Source organism: Leishmania major, chromosome 35, assembly GCF_000002725.2.
Source record: "Leishmania major strain Friedlin complete genome, chromosome 35".
In the NCBI taxonomy this organism is placed as follows: Eukaryota; Euglenozoa; class Kinetoplastea; order Trypanosomatida; family Trypanosomatidae; genus Leishmania; species Leishmania major.
In genome coordinates this window covers 1307593-1329635 of record NC_007284.2, presented here as the reverse complement: position 1 = coordinate 1329635, position 22043 = coordinate 1307593, and the positions used below count along the sequence as shown (strand labels likewise).

General features: G+C 56.5%; 6 protein-coding genes across 6 annotated transcripts; all 6 read left to right on the top strand.

Moving 5' to 3' along the window:
• Nucleotides 1-142: 142 nt before the first annotated feature.
• On the top strand, nt 143-1372 carry LMJF_35_3230 (putative cystathione gamma lyase; the record flags this gene model as incomplete). Its single annotated transcript, XM_003722669.1, has 1 exon — nt 143-1372. One exon carries the CDS (start codon nt 143-145, stop codon nt 1370-1372), a length of 1230 nt encoding a protein of 409 aa, XP_003722717.1.
• A 2620-nt stretch (nt 1373-3992) lies between these two features.
• On the top strand, nt 3993-4502 carry LMJF_35_3220 (conserved hypothetical protein; the record flags this gene model as incomplete). The annotated part of the gene is made up of 1 exon (XM_003722668.1): nt 3993-4502. The coding sequence occupies one exon, from the start codon at nt 3993-3995 to the stop codon at nt 4500-4502; it is 510 nt and encodes a 169-aa protein (XP_003722716.1).
• Nucleotides 4503-6488: 1986 nt separating this feature from the next.
• On the top strand, nt 6489-8483 carry LMJF_35_3210 (conserved hypothetical protein; the record flags this gene model as incomplete). The annotated part of the gene is made up of 1 exon (XM_003722667.1): nt 6489-8483. One exon carries the CDS (start codon nt 6489-6491, stop codon nt 8481-8483), a length of 1995 nt encoding a protein of 664 aa, XP_003722715.1.
• Nucleotides 8484-11839: 3356 nt separating this feature from the next.
• On the top strand, nt 11840-13948 carry LMJF_35_3200 (conserved hypothetical protein; the record flags this gene model as incomplete). The annotated part of the gene is made up of 1 exon (XM_003722666.1): nt 11840-13948. The coding sequence occupies one exon, from the start codon at nt 11840-11842 to the stop codon at nt 13946-13948; it is 2109 nt and encodes a 702-aa protein (XP_003722714.1).
• A 1908-nt stretch (nt 13949-15856) lies between these two features.
• On the top strand, nt 15857-18565 carry LMJF_35_3190 (conserved hypothetical protein; the record flags this gene model as incomplete). Its single annotated transcript, XM_003722665.1, has 1 exon — nt 15857-18565. One exon carries the CDS (start codon nt 15857-15859, stop codon nt 18563-18565), a length of 2709 nt encoding a protein of 902 aa, XP_003722713.1.
• Nucleotides 18566-21421: 2856 nt separating this feature from the next.
• On the top strand, nt 21422-22000 carry LMJF_35_3180 (conserved hypothetical protein; the record flags this gene model as incomplete). The annotated part of the gene is made up of 1 exon (XM_003722664.1): nt 21422-22000. The coding sequence occupies one exon, from the start codon at nt 21422-21424 to the stop codon at nt 21998-22000; it is 579 nt and encodes a 192-aa protein (XP_003722712.1).
• Nucleotides 22001-22043: the final 43 nt, after the last annotated feature.

Genomic DNA, 22043 nt, shown 5'->3' with positions numbered 1-22043 from the left:
GTACTACTCCCGCCTCGACGTCCTTCTTGTTGTACTCACTTCACCAACGACTCCCCTTGTCTCTCCTTTCGCTTTTCGGTTTCGACTTCTCTTTTTTTTTCTTGTCGTTTCGTTACTGTCATTCTCGTATCAGCTCGCAAGCATGTCCTCGCAGCAGCACCTTGTCTCTGACTTCACGGCCGGCTCCGGCTCGTGGCTGCCGCAGTCGCAGGGCTTCGACACCCTGCAGGTGCACGCCGGCGTCCGCCCCGACCCGGTCACGGGTGCCATCCTCACCCCAATCTACCAGTCCACCACGTTCGTGCAGGAGTCGATCAACAGCTACCAGGCGAAGGGCTACTCCTACACTCGCTCTGCCAACCCTACGGTGGCTGTGCTGGAGCAGAAGCTGTGCGCTTTGGAGAACGGCAGCTACTGTACGGTGTACAACACCGGCATGGCTGCGACCACCACGGCTATCTCATCCTTCATGAACGCCGGAGACCACGCGATCTTGACGAACTGCTGCTACGGTGGCACGAACCGCGCCTGCCGTGTGTTCTTCAGCCGCCTCGGGATGGAGTTCACCTTCGTTGACATGCGCGATCCCCAGAACGTCATCGATTCCATCAAACCCAACACAAAGTTGGTGATCAGCGAGACGCCCGCGAACCCGACGCTGATACTCATCGACGTCGCTGCTGTGTCGAAGATATGCAAAGAGAGGGGTATCGTGCATATGTGCGACAACACGTTCGCCACAGCCTACATCATGCGCCCGCTCGACCACGGCGCTGATGTCACACTGATCAGCACAACCAAGTACGTGGACGGCCACGACATGACCGTGGGCGGCGCCCTCGTCACAAACAGCAAGGAACTGGATGCAAAGGTGCGCCTGACCCAGAACATCCTTGGCAACGTCATGAGCCCTCAGGTGGCCTTCCTGCAGCTGCAGACGGTGAAGACAATGTCGCTGCGCGTGACGAAGCAGAGCCACAACGCTCAGAAAATTGCGGAGTTCCTGGAGACGCACCGCGCTGTGGACCGTGTCGTGTACCCGGGCCTTGCTTCCCACCCACAGAAGGAGCTGGCCGACCGGCAGCACCGCAACAACCTGCACGGCGGCATGCTCTGGTTTGAGGTCAAGGGCGGGACTGCCGCTGGTCGTCGCCTGATGGACACCGTGCCGCGCCCATGGTCCCTGTGCGAGAATCTTGGTGCCTCGGAGAGCATCATCACCTGCCCGTCTGTCATGACCCACGCGAACATGACGAGCGAGGACCGCATGAAGGTGGGCATCACAGACGGATTCGTGCGTGTGAGCTGCGGTATCGAGGACGTCGATGACCTCATCGCCGCTCTCAAGGTCGCCATGGATGCCCTCGTCTAGTGCGTCACACCGACTCTCTAGACACCTTCCCCATCGCACGCATACACGCGCTGAACCGAAAAAAAGGAGGAACGGTTGCGTCAACGCACGGCTACGCACATGCAGCAGCCGAGCACGCTTGCCATGGGCTACAGGAAACACATCCACGCCATACGAGATCATCTTCGACATGTGTGGAGAGAACACGACGCGCGGAAAAGGATCAGTGACAGTGGGAGTGGTGACAGCAAAAACGGGAAGAAATGAAACACACACACACACACACACACACACAAGAGCAGCGATATGCGTGTACGGGAGAGGGGCGGGGGCCAACGGTCTGCGTCATGTGCAGTGAGCGCAGCGAAAAAAAAAATTAATTGTAAACAGCAATAACAGCAAAAAGGAGAAGCACGTGCTGTGGGATGCGTACCTTAGCAGCGGGGTTGAAGGCGGCACCCGATGTTCACCGGAAAGCGACACGTTCTGGACCAGAGCGCGGCAGAAGTGAACAACAACAACAGAAAAAAAAAACAGCTCCGTTTATGGAATTCTTCATGAAAATGGTGGTGCCGGGTGTGTTGAGAACGCGTGCTTATGTGACGCTGCGCTATGTGGTCCCGCCCTCTGTGTATCCCCTCTTTTCGCCTTCCGTATGTCTGTCGGTGCAGCTTCTGCTGATGCCCACCTTTTCCTCAAAGTAATGCTTTTTCGCGTGAGGTATGCGTGTAGCCGAGCGTGAGAAGCCCATGTGTGTGTGTGTGTGTAAGGGGTGGTAGCGCGTAGTCGCGGCCGCTGCTCTTGCTGGTGATTAGTACTTCTGAGGCGCAAAGAGAATCGGAAGGGAGACGCGAATATTGTCCGACACTATGCTTGCTCTGTGTGGAGCAGCAGCAGCAGCAGTAGCAGTAGTTTTTTTTTTTGTCTTACTGTTTGGCGGTTACAGGCTTCTGGGACCAGCTCTTCAATATTCCTCACACACACACGCACAGATGCATGCATAGCTGTGCATCCTCGCGTCTTTCTCCCGCCTTGTTTCTCCTCCTGTTTTTTTTCTTGTTCGCGCCTTACGGAGGAAGGATTTTACTTTTATTATTTTTCATCGGCAAATCATTTTTGTGTGCTCTTGATCTGCACCGGCTCCTCTACGTGAGTGACACGGTTGGCACCACACGTCTGCCTGTCTGGTTGGCTTTCTTGCCACCAACTGTTGATTTCTTCCTCTCCTTGGTTCTTCTTTGCTGTGCGTTTCGCCCCTGATAGAGGGGGAGCACCTCAATGCGTGTGGCATCTCAGGGTCCAGTGCACCCTCCACACCGTGCGCGAGGAAGCCAAGCAGCCCACCCACCCCCCTCCCGCCCTATCTCTCCCCCATGATGCCGAACCACCTCTGGTGGGGTGACAGGGGCAAGCACCTACGGCCTAGGGGAGGTCAGAGCGGTGTGTCGCTGCTGATGTCGGCTCTCAGGCCCTGGATGGCGTTTGCGTCGGAGCCTCCTGCGACAGTGGATACACTTGTGCCATCCATGCGGTGGGCAGAGTATCAGCGTGGCTGGAACGTATCCCATCCCTGGCCCTCACACTGCCTACTGGTGTGTGGCGCCTGCGCGTCACCCCGAGGGGGATGCACCAGCTGGCGACCGGCGAAATGGGAGCAGCTGTGAAGCGACCCACTGGACGGGTGAGTGGCTGAGTGTGGGACGCGGGCCGTGCTCAGGCGACTGTGTGGGTGCACTGCTGTGAGGCGTGTCTGGCGCTGCTTCCCACCACGCCGTCGGGGGCCGGAGACAGGGTCGTCGGGCAGAATGGAGCTTGACTCCTATCGTATGGCAGAGAATGGGCTCGCTGAAGAGCAAAAGAAAATAGGAAAAAAAAAAGCGGTGCACCGATGGCAAGAAGCAGGGAGAGGTGAGGCAGGTGTGCTGCACCCGTGCGCGCATGTCAGTGTGCTTGTGCGTGAGGAAAAGCACGACTGGAATGAGGGAACCGCTCGCTTCAAATACTTGCCCACGCAAGTAACGTCTTTTTTTATATTTTCCGTTGTCTTTTCGTGGAACCTCATGGGGAATGATACCGCGAAGAAGTAAACAAGCAGGTCCGCCAAGGGCGGCAGCCTCCACGAAGTAGCCCGTGCACGGTTCACGACTACGGCACACGCGCTGTATGACAACAAAGAGAAAGAGAATTGGGCGGGGGGTTACGCCACTGTGCAGGCGAAAGGTGAGTCGCGGTCATGTTTGCTCTGCATGTACGGGAGCCCCCCAGTTCCCTTTGTTCCATCTCTGGCGCGCATGGCGCCTGAGCGAGCGAAAGGGCTGAGCGAGCAATCATCTCGTGTTTGCGGCTGCGCTGCACGCCGATGGGTCACTTGAAGCAGACCTCCTCCTCACCAGAGGTGGAAAGACAAAGAGGGTTGCATGTCTCTTTCAACGGCACAGGAAGAGCGGTGCCTCCCATGCTTTGATGTAAACGCGGCTCGCCTACTTCTCACTTGGAAAGAAGTGCATGCAACATCCACGAAATGCCCATGCTTCGCGTCTCGATTTCCTCTGCATTTACGCATACCTACACGTCGACTCTTAATCACTGTTTGTGTGCGTACGCACGCGAAGAACACAATCCTCCACTAACGATCCTGGCAATGGCCAAGTCACGCTCCGTATCTGCGAAGAAGTCGCGCAAGAAGGCCGCTCCACCACCGCCGCCGCCAGTCGTGAAGCCTGTCAGCACGATTGATGACCTTGAGAGGGACGTTACGTTACACGCAGGCTCCGCGCTGCTTGTTGTAGTGAGCCCTTTAGATGCAGCTACCACCAACACCGTCGTTGAGGCCATGGAGAGGCTGAATAGCAGTCGATCGGCATTACTGACGGACATCAACATCGCTGTCTGCTACGCCCTTCCGACGACTTCGGAGGTGTGCCGCTCGCTTTGCGTGACGACGGTGCCGTTTGTGCAAAGCTACGCCTACGGTGAAGTCGTCAGCGAGTTCATTGGTGACAACACGGAGAAAATGGAGCTACTAGCGAAAATGGCCGCAACCCAGGCCGCTGTGAAGGCTGCCCAGCTAGCTGAGGAGGAGAAGCAGCGACAGGTCGCCGCAGCGGAGGCACAGGATGCTGCTGCTGCTGCCGTAGCGGCTGCCGCGTAGCACGTTAGGATTTGCCGGGGGCTCATCCAAGCCGCGCTGGTCTCCCTCTTCTTCGTGGCGTCATTTGTGAGGATGCCTATGCTCTGGCTTTGTTTGATGTACATTAGGTAATGGCCGGATCTGCCCCCCTCCCCTTCACTTCACTTCTCCTTTTTTCTTTCGCTTGTGTGTTTGTGTTTGTGTGTGGGAGGTGAGGAGGAAGGGCGTGGCCTTTTGCGTCTCCCCTCGCATCTGGACCGAAACAAAAGAGAGGTGCAGGGGATGCGATGGGGGAGGGAGAGCAGAAGGGTTTTTTCTCTTGACTTCCCCTCAACTGCCCTCTACCACATCCGTGACACCTCTGTTGGTGTCACGCAGGCGCAAGCCTGCCCCTGTCCGAGAAAACGAAGCAATGACCAGGAATCTGAGTAGACATCTTCAGAGGCTACTAGTGAGATTGTCTTTGCGAGTGAACGCTCTAGATTACATCTACTTTCCCTTCTGAAGCGGCCTCGTGTTGCTCTTCCAACGGGAGACAGTGGATGTGTGCACGTGCACGTTTTCCACTTGCTTCTGCTTCAGCTGTCCACCTGTGTGCCAGCACGACTGCTTTCCTTATTTCGATGCGAGGTAATACATTCGTATTCGTCGAACGCCTGCGGACCGAGTTTTACTCCTCGTCTCCGCCCCCACCTCTTCCGTACACTCAAGCGCAGTCTACTTTGTCTCGGCTCTTTCTTTCCTTCCCTCATTGGACTTGGCGTACACACACACACACACACGCACGCCGTTCTTCTTTGAAAACCTGACCCGCACATCCCTTCCCCCATTTCCCCCCCCCCTCCCCTCACCCCACCCTTTCTCATCCACGTCTGCACAGGTTCCTGCCGGATATATTTTTATGGTTGTTCCGTCGCTCCTTGTTGGTACCGTCCGACGCAGTTTGGATGGTGCACGGTACAGTACAGAAGTACCTTCAACGCTCTTGTTTGTCGGTCTTGTGATCGTCCCTCATTATCGCAGCCACCCCCTCAATATAGTTGGGCACCACCGACCTGCTCCTCATCAGCTGCATCTCTGGCTCCTTTTGCCTGCGTGCTTTTTAGCTCGCAGCGATCAGTTCTGGCTTTGCTGTCGCCGTCACGCGCTAACGCTGTGCGCCCCGCGTCCTTCTCCTCTCTTTCTTCGTGTGTTTTGACTTCGCTTTAGAGATTTGTGTGTTTGTTTCCTTTGCATCTTTCTCTCTTCGCGCCCTCTCCCTCTTCCGTCCTGCCTGAGTCGTTCTCTCCCACGTTTGTCGCGTGCACGCGTCTACTGTCGCTGCTGCTGCGCGTAAAACAGTGCTCTTGTGTACCGCCTGTTTTCTCAGCTCCCTGCGCGTGTGTGCGTGAGGAAATTCTCTCTCTACGCCGTCGGAACGATTTTTTGTGTGTGTCCGTGTCTGTCTGTGCGCCGTACTCCACCTTCCTTTCGGTGCACGCACTCTCCCTTCACCGTCTCTTGCCCTTGCACTCCCACTAGAGCAGCCGGAGAAGCATAGGCAGGAGGGAAGCAAGTCTCCCTGTTCGTCGGTGACAGAGGCGGGAGAAGGACGGGGTGCAGCCACACATTTAAGCACACACACACACACACACACATACACACACTCACACTCACACTCCGAGTCAGAGGTGCTTGCACACGTATCAGAGGAGGGAGGCGAGAAGAGTGGTAATTCACGTACACAGCGAGGGGTACCTGCATACTCGTTTGGGGATTTCTGAGCTCGGATCCTTTCTTCTTGAGGTGCTGTTCTCCTTCGAGATTGCCGCGCGCACCTAGCTACACGACCAGTAGAAGAGGCGTTGTGCTTCCGTCGTTCTCGCTGAGCGCACTACGCCTGGTGGTTGAAGTCGCCACACTTATGCATACCACTGCTTTCATACCCGAACACGAAGACGACAGCGAGAACGGCAACGGCACTTTATCGGGTATAGCGCACAGCTGCGTCTGCGACGCGCGAGTGCCATGAGTGTCAAAAACACCTTCGGCACACAGGCAGCCAAAGCGCTTTGTGCCAATCTCTATACCAACTGGCTCTCCGAGGACGAAAATGTGGAACGCATCCGCGATCTGCTGAATCGCGTGCTGACGCTGTCGGCCACAGACCAGCATTCGGAGATGGGCGCCAAGAATGCCGCCTCCATGACCACCGCAGCTGCGGCAGCCGCCGGGGACAAGAAGGGGAAGGCCGCCGGCGCGGACGCGCTCGGCAATGGAGCGCGGCACAGCGATCCAGCGGTGGGGCTATCCACGAGCTCCGCCGCGATTCACGGGAACGCTGACCGTGCCCAGTCACCGCAGCCGTCTCCCCCGCAGAAGTCGGATAAGTCCGCCGCCGCCTTAGCGGCTGATGATCGAACGCCGAGCCCCATCCAACCATCGACATCCCCCACCCTCATCGCGCGCTTCCCCGGCGGCGTAGACGAGCTTGATTACCCTCACCGCGCCGGTTCGCCAGTGGTCACACCGGTCTCGCCGCAGCCGAAGCCGATTGTAGACCCCAGCGCCCCTCTTCCACATGTCGGCACGGGCAGCCTTTCGCCGCACGGCGTCCACTCACTCGGCAGCCCTCGCCTGGACACGACACTGAACGCAGCCATGGTGTCAGGTGACCTTACCATTCCATTGGACGCGAGCTCCACCCTCAGCACGACGGCTCGTGAGTCGACGACGCGCTTCCTCCACACCTCTGGCAGCTTCGCCGTGACGCCGCCCGCCAACCTCAAGCAGGCGACTCTAGACGAGATCCCGTGCTTTTACTCGAAGAGGGAGTCTCGCGGGCTGCAGATTGAGGTGGATGTGGAGGAGGCGCAGGAGCTGAGCCGCCTGCTCGAGAAGAACGACCCAGTGAAGAAGACGGTCTGGGTGTTTGGCGACATTAGCTCGAAGGTGTTCAAGGTGCCCATTTGGTACAAGGAGGCGCTCTTCAAGGACATCGCGACTCGCAGCGGACTGGATGCGGCCACCGCGGACACGCTGACAGCCGCCCAAATCCGTACCGTGTACAACGACGTCTACGCTCCCTTGTCGGTCAGCCGCCGCCTTTACGAGCTCATCTGCACGCACCCCAAGAAGGAGTTTATTACGCTGTCCGACTTGGAGGGGATGGGCAAGTACCTTGTTGCTGCTCACCCGGGCCTCCAGTTCCTCCAGCAGCCGGAGTTTCAGGAGTACTACTGGCACACCGTCGCGGTGCGCATAATGTACATGTTAGAACGTCAGCAGTGTGGCCGCATCTACTGGCGCGACTTTGACCGCAGCGATCTGCCGGAGCGGATGATGGAGCTGGACGCCAAGGACGTGAACCTGGTGCTCGACTACTTCTCCTACGAGCACTTCTACGTTCTGTACTGCAAGTTCTGGGAGCTCGACACCGACCGTGACCTCCTTGTCGGCTTCGAGGATCTGTGCAACTACGGCCAAGGCTCCGTCGTGACGGGAGTCATCAAGCGTGTGGTGGAGGGCTACGGCCGTCCACTGTCGTCCGGCGTGCCTGGCAAGATGGACTTTGAGGACTTTGTGTATTTCTGCCTCTCTGAGGAGGACAAGAACTCGGAGCCGGCGGTGCTCTACTGGTTCAAGGTTCTCGACACGGACGAAGACGGCGTGCTGAGCGGGTATGAGATGATGCAGTTTTTCGAGGAGAACCAGCAGCGCTTCCTCGAGTTCTCCGACTCGCCAGAGGGGGATATAGCGTACGAGGATACAGTGTGCCAGATGCTGGACATGGTCGGGTTCGATCGCGTGAAGGTGCGCAAGTACGGCGTCACCCTTGGTGACCTCCGCTCCTGCCCCACCCCCGCAAACTTTTTCAACATGATCTTCAACGCGTCGAAGTTCTTGCTGTTTGAGCACCGCGACCCGTTTGGTGAACACCAGATGCGGCTGCGCGTAGAGAAAACAGAGTGGGACCGCTTTGCGCGAGCCGAGTACGATCGCATGGCAGCTGAAGCACAGTAGGAGCGACGCGCTAGCCCAGACCAGAGCCCACGAATACCACCGTGCTGAACAGGGGCAGACCCTGGTGGATGGAGAACGCTGGTCAATGGTGAAACGCGATAAACTGCTCGCCTTTCGTCTTGTCGACGTTTTCTTTTGGCTGCTCCTTCAGTCTCGCTGCGCCGCTCGCGACCCCTCTCACCCCCTCCAAACGGTGTCTCTCTCTTTACCATACCTTCCACAAAAGTGTATCTTTTTGTTCCCTCTCACGCCCCCCTCCCAGCCGTACCACTCCATGCCCATACCGCCCATGTCTTGCTGGCGCTCTTCACGCGCACACCTGCGCTGCTTCCCCCTTTATCCCTCCCTCCCACAACCGCCTCTCTCGAGGAAGAGGCAACGACAGCGGGTCTCTTTTCTCTCTTGTGGCACCCTTTAGCACCTCCTCTCACGTCCCCCTCTCTGGACTCCCCCACATTTGTCCCGCATATTGTTTTTTGTTGTTGGCAAGGTCCTTGTCTGCGTGTGTGGTTGTGTTAGAGGTGAGACGTTGTTGCCACGCTGTGTATGCCTGCGTCCTGTGAGTCCGCTGTATTGGTGGTGGCGCGTGTGGCTGTGTCGGGTCCGTTCAGCTGAACACGAGGCCTTCAGTATACACTCAGCCATGCACGTGTGTACGTGCACGTGCGTTTGCATGCACTATGATGTCAGCATCGTCATCTCCTTTCTTCGCTGCGTTATCTTTTATCTCCTCTAAGCGAGTATCTTGTATTTTTTTTTCTCGTTGCCATAGCGCGTATGCCTGTGCATTTTTTTTTTATTGGCGTGTGTGGCAAGATGGATTACCTGGCGATGCTGCTGCTGTTGCTGCACTTTGCATGGTGCTGTTGGAATAGGCGTTGCCGACGGCGTCCAGTGATGTGGTCAAGATAGATCACCTTGTGGTTGTGCGGTGTTTCTTCTTTTCGCGTGCGTGTGTGCGTGTGTGTGTGTGTGTGCACTGCCACACTTCCTCTAGTTGCCGAGCGTGCGCGGAATTTCTCTCTTTCGCACGGGAATGTGCGCTCACACAGGAGACACGCTCAGGCAAGAACGTCTCTCGGGGTTTCATTTCGCCAGGTTTTTGATTGGCGTGTGCGCATCGTTAAGCGCTGTGACACACTTCCTTGTGCGCGAGCATAGGTCTGTTCCTGCACACGAACGGATTGTTCGTGGTGGTGGTGGCGGGGAGAGGCGAGGGTGCTGGCTCGCTTGCATGTGTGCATCTGTGTTTTTGTCAGGTCTGCCATCGTTGAGGATTTCGCGTCTTTTCGTCTTTCTCTCTCCTGTAATTTTTCCTCTTTGCTTTCATTGCTCGCTTGCTCATCTCTCCTCCTCCTCCCTCCTCCCTCTTCCTCCTCCTCCGCGATCACACACGAGTTGCTACCGCCTCAGCGATGCGAGTTCAACTGAGAAGCAAATATCACCAAAAGCTTGGTCCTGTTGCGCTACCATGCAGTGGTGTGTATGTGTGTGAGTTTATGTGTGCCCCACGCATGTCCTCGCTGGGGGCTGGGTGTGCCACAGCGAGGGCATGCCGAACAGTGCTGCTGTGCAGAGCGGCGATCTCTTTCGCAGCGGCGTCTTCTCTCTATTCGATCCCAAGATGCTCATGGAGAAGAGCTTGGACGGTGACGAGTGGGTATTCAGCAATCACGCTCCTCGCACGCCACTTTAGCGACAGCGCGATGCTGCACGCACCCCTCTGCAGATGCACCTTTTTTTCCTTGCCCCCTGTATGGTTCACCTCACCGCTCTTCTCTGTTTCTCTTCCAACACCTGTTTCTCTGTCTTTTCCGTCCTGGGTGGCATCAACTCCTCATGACATGTATATGTTTGCCTGCGTGTGTGCTGTGGCTGGCTCTGGGATACGTACCCTACTACACACACACATATATATATATATATATATACGCGAAAGCAAAAAAAAAACAGCAACATCACATCTCCCAAAACGTGTCACGCACTGTGATCATAACGACTTGACCTACGCCTCCTTCCATCTTACCAGTACCGACACACACACACACGCACGCACACACACACACACACACACACACACACACACACACACACACACACACACACACACACACACACACACACACACACAGAAAGAATCAACGACAACAGCATTAACTAAAGGGAGAAGGAAAACAAACACCGTACGGATTGTTGACTCTTCCCCCTCTTGCCCCCAAAAACGAAAGAAAGTGAAAAAAAGAAACCACACGAGGAAGCGCGCACAGCGCGCACCTGCACTTATTACCTAGTGCACCTTCTATCTCGAGCACACATTCCCGTGCATATCTATCTATCTATATATATATATATATATCTTCTTCCTTTTCTCTACACTTTTCTCGCTTGCTTGGCTTGACTACGCACACAGATCTCCATATATTGCGCCTGTTTTTGTTCCACCCTTTTTATCTTCTCGGCTTTACTCTCGCCGCACTTTTCTAGGCCACCACCACCATCAACCCCCTCCCCCGAGCCTCCGCCTTGTTTGTTGACTCTCTTGTTTCTCGTCTTTGTTTGACCTTTATCTGTTTCACCACCCCGGGCCACACCGCATCGCGTTCCGTTATATATATATATATATATATTTCTTTCTCGCTTTCGCTGCTCGTGTGGCTTTGTTGTTGTGCTTTGCGGTGCATCGTTTCACGTTCTTTCTCTTTCTTGTTTGCTGTGCCAAGCAAAGAACAGGGCCAGGGCACGTAATCGCCGTGATAAGAGCGAAGGTGATCAGAGCAGCCAACGCACTATGACTGCAGAGGGTGAAAATTGAGGAAGCAACGTTGCATTTCTCTTCCCCCCCCTCCCCCCCACACACGCACCTGCTCTGGTATCGATAGGCGGCATAGCGCCACCGTCGCTGTCGCCTCATTCCGCATCTCTTCCATTCTGCTGCTTCTGTCAGCGTGTACTCTTTTTCGTTCTTTCCCGCGATCGCCCTACATAGAACGATCGGGCTCTGAACTTGACGAGCAAGGTTCGTGGCGAGACGGTGCGGGAACGGGTGCACTACTGCGCCACTTCGCAGCCACCGTCTTCTCCTTTCTTTTTTTCTTTTGTTTAATTGAGTTGTTTCCCTTCTCTTTGTTCCTGTTTTCTGCTCATTTCGTGCGCGGCAGCACATCTCCAGCACACGCACACACACACAAAAAAAAAACGAATACCCCTTCATCATTGCCACGCGGTCGTTACAACGTGTGTGTGTGTGTGTCTGTCTGTTTCACTCGTCGTGCGCTTCCCCAGCGAAGAGCACGCACGAACTTGGAAAAGGAAGCGAAGTTTCAAAAAGTAAAGGCCTCCAATTTGCTTCAAGAATAATGAAAACCGCACACGACCTCAATCAGTACAGGCTTGACTTCCTCGAGCTCAAGGCTTTGAGTATTCCGTCATCGCTGCGCTTCTTGCTCGGTATCGAGTATGATGTGGTACTTTGCGTGAACGAGGTGGGTACTCGCCGTCCATTCCGCCTCCACTTTCCCGTCTTCGCGCCGACGCTCCGTAAGCTGCTGTCACTCTGTGCCAGGCGGTTTGGACTGGACTGCGAGCACGGTGAGGCGGAGTCTGTCCTGACAGGCACCGCCTCGATGCCGCTGCTGCAGTACGCCGATTATCTGCCCGGGGCTCTTCACGTTAAGGAGATCCTGGAATGCCTGCAGGTGAAGCCGGCTGCGAAGGCCAAGAAGTGGATGAGCCCCGCCGCCTGTCCTGCTTTGCCCTCTGCGTCTGCGGGGTCCGATGCGACCACTGACAACGCCGCCGCTACCGCTGGAACCAGTAACGAGTTTGAGGCAAGCTTCATCGACTACTCCGAGTTTTCGTCCGACAGCTCGCTCGACGATGTGCACGGATTGGGCTTTTATCTGCTGCTCGATTACGGCTTGAGCCTCGCTACCCACAGCCACCTTGTCGGTATCCGCTTTCACAAGGACTGGGACCCAGCGGAGGCGCTGCGTGAGTTTCAGGAGTTCAGTGGCTGGTCCGAGTTTGACCTGCGCTACCACGATGAGCAGCGGCCACACGACGGCGGTGTCATCATTATGCCGTCCTCCCAAGATGCCTGCGACCTCCTGGAGAAGTACGAGGACGAGGACTCGGACGACGAAGGCGATCTGCTACCATTCATCCTCCGCCCTGTCTCCCCACTCGTTCCCGTGCCCTCGCTCGAGGACGCCACCCTACGCAAGTTACGCGACCAGCACTGGGACGATGTAAAGAAGCATTGGACGCACCTGCCGCACACTCTGAACACCGTCGTTGTGTACAACCTGTACGAAGGCGCGACATTAACAGAGGTGCTATCGTTCTTCGAGCCGCTGCCGATTGTCTCGTCGGCGTTTGTTGAGGACAAGGCGCCATCTCACCGTCGCCGCGCCTTCATCACGTTCGCGAACCTTGAGGCGACGCGCAAGGCGCTGGATGTGGACGGCAAGAACACTCGCGGGTGTACGTTGCGAGTGCAGGTGTCGCCTCCGTACATCTCTCCCAGCCGCCGCGGCAATCCAGTGAAAACGGAGCGCGACAGCCATGGCGCAGGTGACGGCTTCGCAAAGACGGTGTGCGGCGGTGCTGCCGCAAGCACGGCGGCTCACAACTCCTGCAGGAGCGCTTCGCCGACCTCTAGCCCTTCTCTCCAAATCATTGACAACACCACAACCGTGTTGCACGGGAAGGCCAAACCCGCTGGCAACGGGAATGGGGGCGCTGCTTCTGATACCTCCTCTGTCGCTGCCGCCCACGTAGGTGCTGCGTCGATTCCAACCGGCAAATCCGAGGCGAGCATGGTGCGGCCGGTCGCCACTTCTCCTACGCCAGCGTATGTGGTGCAAGCAGGGTCGACGCTACCTGCTGCTGCTGCCGCCCAGAATGCCAGCTCCTTTGCTGGCTTTGTCGATCGAGCCGCAGCGGTGGCGGGGGCGATCGCAGCGAGAGCTCATGCCATTGCAGCCGCCTCCGCAGCTCCGATTTCGCCACCGAAAGCGACGGGCGGCGGAGCTGCGCCTGCCGCGTCCGGAGCTGAAAAAGACAAGCGGATTGACGTCATGTCCTCGCCGGGTGGTTCGCACATGAACGCCGCTGCAAAGGAGTTTGTCCCTCATTTTCAGCTCAGCGCCAATTCCCCCGAGTATCGCCCCGCACCGCCGCCAAAAATCGAGGCGATGTACGGCGACTACGCTGGTCTGTCGAGTCTCCGTGATGGCGTCGGGTTTCCACCGCCGCCTCCACCACCACCGCCGCCGTCCTACGTGGAGGCGCTCAGCCCTGCACCAGAGTACCGCCCCGCACCGCGCTCGTCACGTCTCTCGCACGTCGGTGCCTCGCCGAGCTTGCCGCCGTACGCGTTGCCTCCTCCGTACGTTGCAGGTGGGGATGACGTGGATGACATGTTTCCGCCCCCACCACTGCCGCCGCCGTACTTGGGCGACTGACAGAAGATGACTCTCTCGTTCCACTTCGACCCTGTTGTTGATCTATTCATGTCTGCGCCTGTGCCTGTGCGCGCGTGTGTCGTCTTTGTGCCCCCTCCCCCCCAAAAACAACAACAAAACCAGACGCACAAGCACGCGGGCAGGAAGAGAAAGAGAGTGCACCGTTCCCGATCCTGCCAGTCTCTCCTTTCCCCCTGATTCGCCCATGCCGCTATTATGATGAGGAGATGCACACGCAGAAACACCAGGCACGCAAACAAGCGACAGCCATTTTTTTTTTTTTGTGGTGGTGGTGTTGGTGGTGGTGGTGGTGGGGAGGGGGCGTCGTGTCAACGTAACTGGACAGACACGAAGAAAACTGGAAAGCATCGGTGTATGTTTGTTTTGCGGGTGTTCCGCATCGCTTCTTCTTCCCCTCGGTTTTTGTTTTTATTATGTTTTGTTTGTTCTTCGTCTTGCTTCTGTTGTTACTGCTGTGGTTTGTTGTAGATGTCCTGTTGCCTCTCAGGGTTTGTGTGCATGTGTGTGCTTCATGGACGTGCTTATGCTTGTCTTGGTTTGGTTCCACGTTTTCCTTTTGTTCTCGCTCTCGCTTGCTGCCGTGAGAGGCAGCACGAGCGAAAATAGAAGGCAGCCAACCGCACGCACCATCAAGCACAGGTGCTTGTTTGCCTCTACGCAAGAGGCGGCGGCGCTTTCGAAGTGTGCGGCGATGTCAGGGGATAATGTTGGCTTTTTTTTTCACCCTTCGTCCTTGGATGCAGAGCGCCACCGATCCGAAACGGTGTGATACCTGCAGGCCCTGAGTTGCGCACAGACACCGGCGTACGCGGGTGTCTCTGCGTGAGCTTCTGTGTACTGCGGCAGCTCCGTCTTTGGCGTAGCAAACAGAAAAGCAGCATAAGTAGCGCGACCAAAAGACCACAGTAAAAGATCCGCACATGCGTGCACACACATACACGATAGAAGGAACAAGTCTAACACGAGGCAACAACGAAAACAGCAAAAAAAAACATCAAATAAATCTCATGTGCGACACGCAGACGGCTGCAGCAGATCCTACGCAACGCTGCGGCATCTAGGCCTGACAAGTGACGGCTAATGCTGTTTCGCACTTGCGTCGATGATGGGAAGGTGTACCCCAACACTGTTTGGAGGGGGGCACCAGTCGGTGGGATGCGACTGCCGCAGCTCTCCAGCGCGTGCCGTGGTCATCTTTCTCTGCTTCTTTCACCGATATGGCGGTGCGTTACAGCGAGTAATGAGGGGTGCCGCCGCGCGAGCGTACGTGAGCGCACGCGCGACGCGAAACACGCCAGCCGGCTTTCTCCCTAGTCGTTTCCACATCTTTCGATACTATACCGATTTTGTGGATTGGATCAACTCCTTCTCCCTGCCTACCTCCGGCTTCTTGGGTGCTCACGCCACTTTGCTTTTCTCTGGTACGTGTACGCTCTACCAAAGCCAGGCAAGCCCTTCTTCAGTGCCATCAAACAAGCAGCCGTCCACATATCTTGTCTCTTTCGCGCAGGCTCACACTAGGAAAATAGGGGGACGCACAGATCAGCTGACTCGCGAAGCGGCAGCTTCTTCGCACAAAAAGAAACGCGGGAGGGAAGGACAGTGGCGGCGGCGCCTTCTCTCTATTGTTTTTGTTAGCCGTCGATCGTCTGCGTGTTTCCGTATCTGTTGCTCTGCCCTTCTCTCTTTCTCATCACTTTTCTCGCGTAGTGCGCGCTCGTTGTTCGTGCGATGGTTTCTTCGTCGAACGCTTGGAGGTAAGCAAACAAACAAGAAACGCATCGACGCCTGTGCGTGAGGTTCGGCGTGAATGCGTGCTTGCGTGTGCACATTTTTGCACATCTAGCTCCTGCTGCAAGCACGACTCACCCTCCCTCACCGTTAATCATGCCAGCGATCTCCAGCTCTGCTCTCCCGTACCCTTCGCAGCGCGTTGTCGTATTGCGCCATGGCGAGCGGCGCGATAGCGTCCCTGATGCGCCAGCCGAGTCTAACCCGCCTTTGTCAGAGGCTGGCGTGGCTGCCATAAAGGCACTCGCAGCTCGTCTCCAGCACCATCTCGGCAAAGATGCAGCCCGCTCTGCTGCCCTCGTTGTTTCGCCGTTTCGTCGCACGTTGCAGACAGCAGAGGCGCTGCAGCACCACGGCATTGGAGCGGCGCATTCCATGGTGATTGACAACACCCTATCCGAGGTGTTCGGCCCAATCCGTGTCAACACATCACGTGCACCGAAGCTGCCGATACCGTCGAAGTCATGCGTCGTGGGGCAGCTACCCGCGTGGGGGGAGTCCATCGAAATGGCGGCGGAGCGGTACGTCGCCAGCTTTCTACGAAACGGTGACTTATACGGCGGACTTATGACGGCTACCAGCTCCCTCAAAGATGCGGCTAGCACGAGTGGAGAGGATTTGCCGACTGCAAACGATGCCGCCGTCCCAGAAGCCGTCACAAACCGGAAAGTGAGCCGGCTGCCGCCGCGCAACACGTCATCGAAATCGGTGGCGAGCGGTAAAGAGAAACGCTCGAGCACGCTGTCGGAATCCTCACCTCGCGACGTTATTCTCGTCACTCACGGCGACGCGCTGGCCTCTGTCCTCTCGCATTTCTACCCCGCCCGCGTCGTCTACGAGACGGATTTTTTGTCGTTTGTAATCATGCGGCGCTACGGTGTTGGCAACCAGGTGTACCACCTGGAAAAATCGGAGGGGGTGAACTGGCTCGTAGAAGGCGCGGATGCAGAGCCACGGGACCCGATCTTGCTTATCGTAGAGAAGCAGCGTTGCGCCGCGGAGGGCAGCAGCGGCAGCGGGTATGGCAATGGTGGCGAAGACGAGTGCGCCAGCTTTGAAGACGAAGTCGTGGAAGTAGACAACGCTGCGGATGTGCCGTTAAGCCTCGCTGGCGGTCGCGTGCGGCTAAGGCAGAGCGGTGATTTTCCTGACAAACCGCACGCGAATCTCCGTGTGTCGTCTGCTACAGGAAGTCGCATGGAGGTGGTGTCCCCGGTTTATGCAGCAAACCCGCTCGCGCCCCCGACCAGGCTGCCCGCAAGCGCCACCTCAAAAAGCAGAGACCCCAGGTGCAGCTCTTCGGGCCTTCCGACACAGGTGGGCACGCCTCCGCAGCCGCCACCACAAATGTCGACGTCTGCGAGCCATCACCACGGCCACATGCCCGGCAGTGCGTCGCACAATCGCTCCAGCGGTCAGTCCCGGTCTACCGCCGCTGCAACCACTTCTGCACCTGCTCACTCTTATCGGCCCAGTGAGTACCCAAAAGCCGGCGAAGGCTGTGAAAGGATCCGCTTGCCCACCGGAACACCCGCGCAGTCTTCGATCAACTCAGTCACTATTAACAATTATGGGCGGAACCTAGGTGAATGTGCAGACGACACGGAGGCCGTTGGAATTGGCAACGGCAGCCTTCAGAGCACGGAAGGCAGAATGCCGCTGAAAGAGGGCGGCTCGGTATCAGGCCACTGGTACAGGGAGGAGAGGTGGGAGGCTGAGAAGTGCGCCATGCCGGAGGACGCGTACCGCGACCCCACCGTCGTCTTTATGGGCAGCTGCGGAGGACTCTCCGAGGAGCATCGAACCAATCGTTCGCTACAGCCGCCTGCGATGCCGGCCAAGCTGGTGCCCGCCACAGCGGCATCGCGGATCGACGGCCCAACACCGTCGCCGAACCTGAAAATTGCGGTTGCCGTAGCAAGTCCTGTGGTATGTGCGTCTTACTGCAGCTCCCTCATGGGTCTCGCCGGCAAGAGCTTCGAGATGGACCTTGGCGAGGATGCCACCTTGGCACGCGGAGGTGCCTCCCGGACGATCTGCACACACCCTGCCTTTGATACCGCTGTCGCCGTCGGTGCTTCAGGCGACTTGACAGAGTCACTGAACCGGCGGATCGACCGACAGCGAAGTGTCGTTCATGCCGCATTTGCCTCCTCCGGCTTGCGAGCCGTGGCGGCCTTTCTCATCTTCTTCAATGTGCTCGTGCAACCCCACAACGCGGCGACGCTGTGGTTCGGCATCTTTGCAGTTGCCTGGGAGGTGGTATTTGCGGCAGTCGTGCACTTCTCTTGCCAGCCTGACGGCTGGCGCATGCGACGCCTTCGCAGCGCGGTGGAGCAGCTGCGCGTTAAAGAGTTTTGCGCAAAAAGTAGGACCACCGCCGCCGGGCCTCAGTGCGTCGTGATCCACGGCGCCGGGTCGCACGAGGACGCCGATAGCGTCCCCTTGAGCGTGCAGCCACTGCATCATCTCGGCTGCTCCAGCGCAGTGGAGTGGCAGAACGACGCCTTCGACCTCAACGAGGACTTATCGCCGACGAGCCGCGTTCCGAAGAGGAGCATGGCATGCGTCTTGTGCGGGGTCCGTCTGATCGCTGCAATCGTGCTCAAGCTGTTTATTATCAGTGCCATGAGTTTTGTCTTTGCTCTTCTCTTCGGATTGCGTGCGACTCGGGCGATGGCAGGCATTTGCAGCGTTTATGAACCGACAGCTGGTCTCCTGCTGTTGCTAGCGTATGGTTGTATCTGCGTGGCGCGGGGGCTGTGGGACGAGACAAAGCTGGACGCCGCTCTCGACAGCGCATGAAGCAAGGACACGATAGCATTGGCTTTACCGTTGGCGGGGGGGGGCTTTGCTGGCCTGCTCTCTACAGATTCCGGGCGCTACCCTCACCTCTGTGGAGGAGGCACCTCATCTCTCATTCTTTTGTGCGCTGACACACCCCTCGCACTCCACAATGACCCCTCCCCCCATACCGGCTGCATCTAGTACATGGTTGCGGGCTTCCTCGAGTTCTTAGAAGGCTCTCCCTCATATCATGTGGCGAGTTGAAATGAGAGCTGCCACTTTCAGCAGCGGACGAAGAAGAGCGTCGAAAAGGGGAAATCTGTTGGGTTTCTCGAAGAGGACGGAGGTGATTTAGGGCGAGGTAAAGTTGCAGAAGTGTATGTGTGTGTGTGTGTGTGTGCGTTCTGCTTTGTAGATGACGAGGGTTTTGCTGCTGTATATGTGTACCATATGGCGCGCTGGATTTCGAGTTCGGTGTGCGCTTCTTGCATAATCTCTCCTCGCGCTTTTTCTGTGTGTGCATCCCCCTCCTCCTCCTCCTCCTCGTCCTCCCCCTCCTCTTCCTCCTCCCCTTTTTCCGTTTTGTAGTTTTGAGTGATTGATTCCCACCCCGTCGGCTTTTCGAATGTCGGTGTCGCCGTGTCTTCGCGTAGGCGTGAAAGTGCATGCGCATGTGCGGCGACGTGAAATGAGTGAGGGTGGCGAAACTGAGACAAAAAAGGAGAAGCGCAACACCAGTTGCCTATAAAAGCTCTGCGTAGGCGACTGTCGCTTAGCTGTCCCGCTGCGTGCTTTTAACCTGCTTGTAGTTTTGACGGATCGAACATGGTTGTGTGTGTGTGGGTGGTGGTGGTGGTGTACTGCTGTTTTGCTGCCTAGTTTTCTCTTCTGTGTTTTTTTGCTGTGGTTGTACATGTGTGTGCTTCTTTGTTTTCTTGCGGACCTTCTGCTTACTTGCGCTGCCTCTCGCTCTCTCTCTACGCGGCTGAAGGGTCATCTTCTTTCTTGCCACACAGCTGAGAGCGCGTGTGCCCGAAACGCACCTCCCAGCAACTGCACCCGTTCTCTTCCTATTTTTCGTGTACATCTTATCCGCCGCTTGCGTGTCTTGGTGTTTTCTTGTCGTCTTTATCTATACATTGAGGGCATACTCCATTTTGCAACGAAATCCAACGAAAAAAAAAACAGACAAAGCAAACAACAGCCGCGAAAAGAAATGCGACTATCAACCACCTTCATGCTTGCTGACCTTTCTCGTGAGTCTTCCTTCTTCCTCTGACTCATTATTTATAGTAGCATGTTGTTTGTGTATGTTGTTGCTGCTACTGTTGTCCACACCTGTGCATGTTTTTGTGTAGTGTATGCGTTTCGTTTTATGTTTTTTTTTGCTGCTTCTTTCGCTTGCGTGTGTGTGTGTGTGTGTGTGAAGAAACTGCCGGCCACTACCTCTTTCTTTCTCACTTCTGGTGCGCATTACTGCACCACGCGTAGACAGCGCTCCCTCCTCATTTCTCGGGTCTACTTGCTTAGCGCAGGTGGCTAGCACCCCTTTTTTGCTACCCCTCAACGAAACGATGCGCAGAGGAAGAGAACGCAAAAGACCAAGGTAAAGGAGATCAGGAAGTACCTTCGAAACGGGTATCAAACGGCTAACACATCCCAAGTAAGCATCAAATACAGGTAAGCACACGCGCGCAGGTCAATACTGCAGCGAAGAAAAAAGAAAAAGGTAGCTCAGCAGTAGCGCCTGCTGTGCCATAGCACGCTCTACGGAGCCGTCCTGTGTACGGGAAACGAGAGCTGCTTTCCTCATATGAAAGCGCTTAGCTTTCTCTCACCGTGCACCACTCTTCGTACTCCCCTTTGGACGATTTTACATACTGCTACGATTACGTTTCTCTTCTGCTTGCTTGCTTGCTCGCGTTCTTGAGCTGGCTTGTAGCACCTCCCCACCCATGCACATCTTTCACCATGCTCTGCCTTCTCTGTGATCCTCTCCTCTTTTCCTTTGCGAGGACATCTACCCACCCCCTTTTTTTTCTCCAGGTCTTGATACTTTCCGAAGGACCTCCACCCTACGCGCCTGTACTGTCCCATCTTTCCCATTCTTTACCGAATCACACATAGGCTTTACACGCACCGTTGCTTTGCTACTTGCCGTTTGCACACAAGCAGTCTCTCTGACCGCTCCCCGAATCGAACTACCGTAGAATACCGCGTTTTTCTGATTTTTTTTTCTCTTGTTCTTCCTTCTATGTGTTGGGCACAACTGGCGAAGCTGACAAGAAGTACCCCACAGAGAGAACAAACAGTAGCCGCGAACACACACACACACACACACACACACACACACAAGTCAGCTGCTAGACGGAGAAGAAAAGAAAGAGACCGACACAGGCTCGCCGACGTTTTATGGAATCCCGGCAGACCTGCCACAACGACGCTGGATTTACCTTCTTCCTTCACCCTGCAGCGCCGCTCACTCCGTTTCTCTTTCTAGTCCACGCGCATGCGGTGACCACTCACACCTTCTTGATAATTCGAGCATTCCTCACAGCATCTCCAGGGACGAAGTATCCACACGCACAGTCACATTGCGCAAAGAGAAAGAGCAACGACCTTGTGCTCCTCCCAAACCGCTCCTCCTTCACCGCAGGACTGCAGCGACTGAATACCCAAACAAGTCAGGCACGTACCAGTTTGGCTCTTGTCCTCTCGACGCAGCTGCGAATGAGCTCGCCCACAGGTGCCTCCTCCGCTGCCGCAGTGGAGGCCAGCGGCGCCCCGCCAAGCACCTCTGCTTCACCTTCCCAACCACCGCCGCCGCCCCCGCATCGCTTCTCGGCAGAGGCGGCACCGTTTGTACCATCCTACATGCGCACCCCCGTCGTAGGAGCCGGTGTGGCGCCGTTAGAGCCGGCGCCGCTGGAGGCAAGTAGCGCGGCAGGTGAGGATGGTGGCGAGGCCGGTGTGGGGGACGAAGGCACTGACCGGGAGCGCTTCTCAAAGATGTGGATGTACTGCCTTCAACAGATGCAGGGACACGAGGTGGGCATGCTGATGGACATGATGCCGCCCGACATCCAGGAACTCTACTCCGATAAGCTGAGCGACGAGTATCTGCTGGACGAACACGACAACATGGACAAGGGTGTGCATGCGTTGCGTGCTGCGCAGAAGATGGTGGAGGAGCTTACCTCAGAGCAGCTCTTCCACATAGAGGAGTTCCTTGCAGGAACAGACGCTTTCAATGCTGAGGCGAACCGGTGTCACGGCAAGGCACATCACCCGCGCGGTGATGGTGACAATCTCGAGGAAGAGGAGGAGGCGGGCGGCGATGACGACGAAGACCTGTTCATGCACCGCGACGAAGGCATGGGCTCTGACGAGGAGGAGTGGCTGCTCGAACAAATGATCGCGGCTGGGGACAAGACGAGTGCCGCTGCGAAGTAGTCTTTTGGGGCGTCAGTGCTTAGCTCTCCTACCGCGTGTGCGC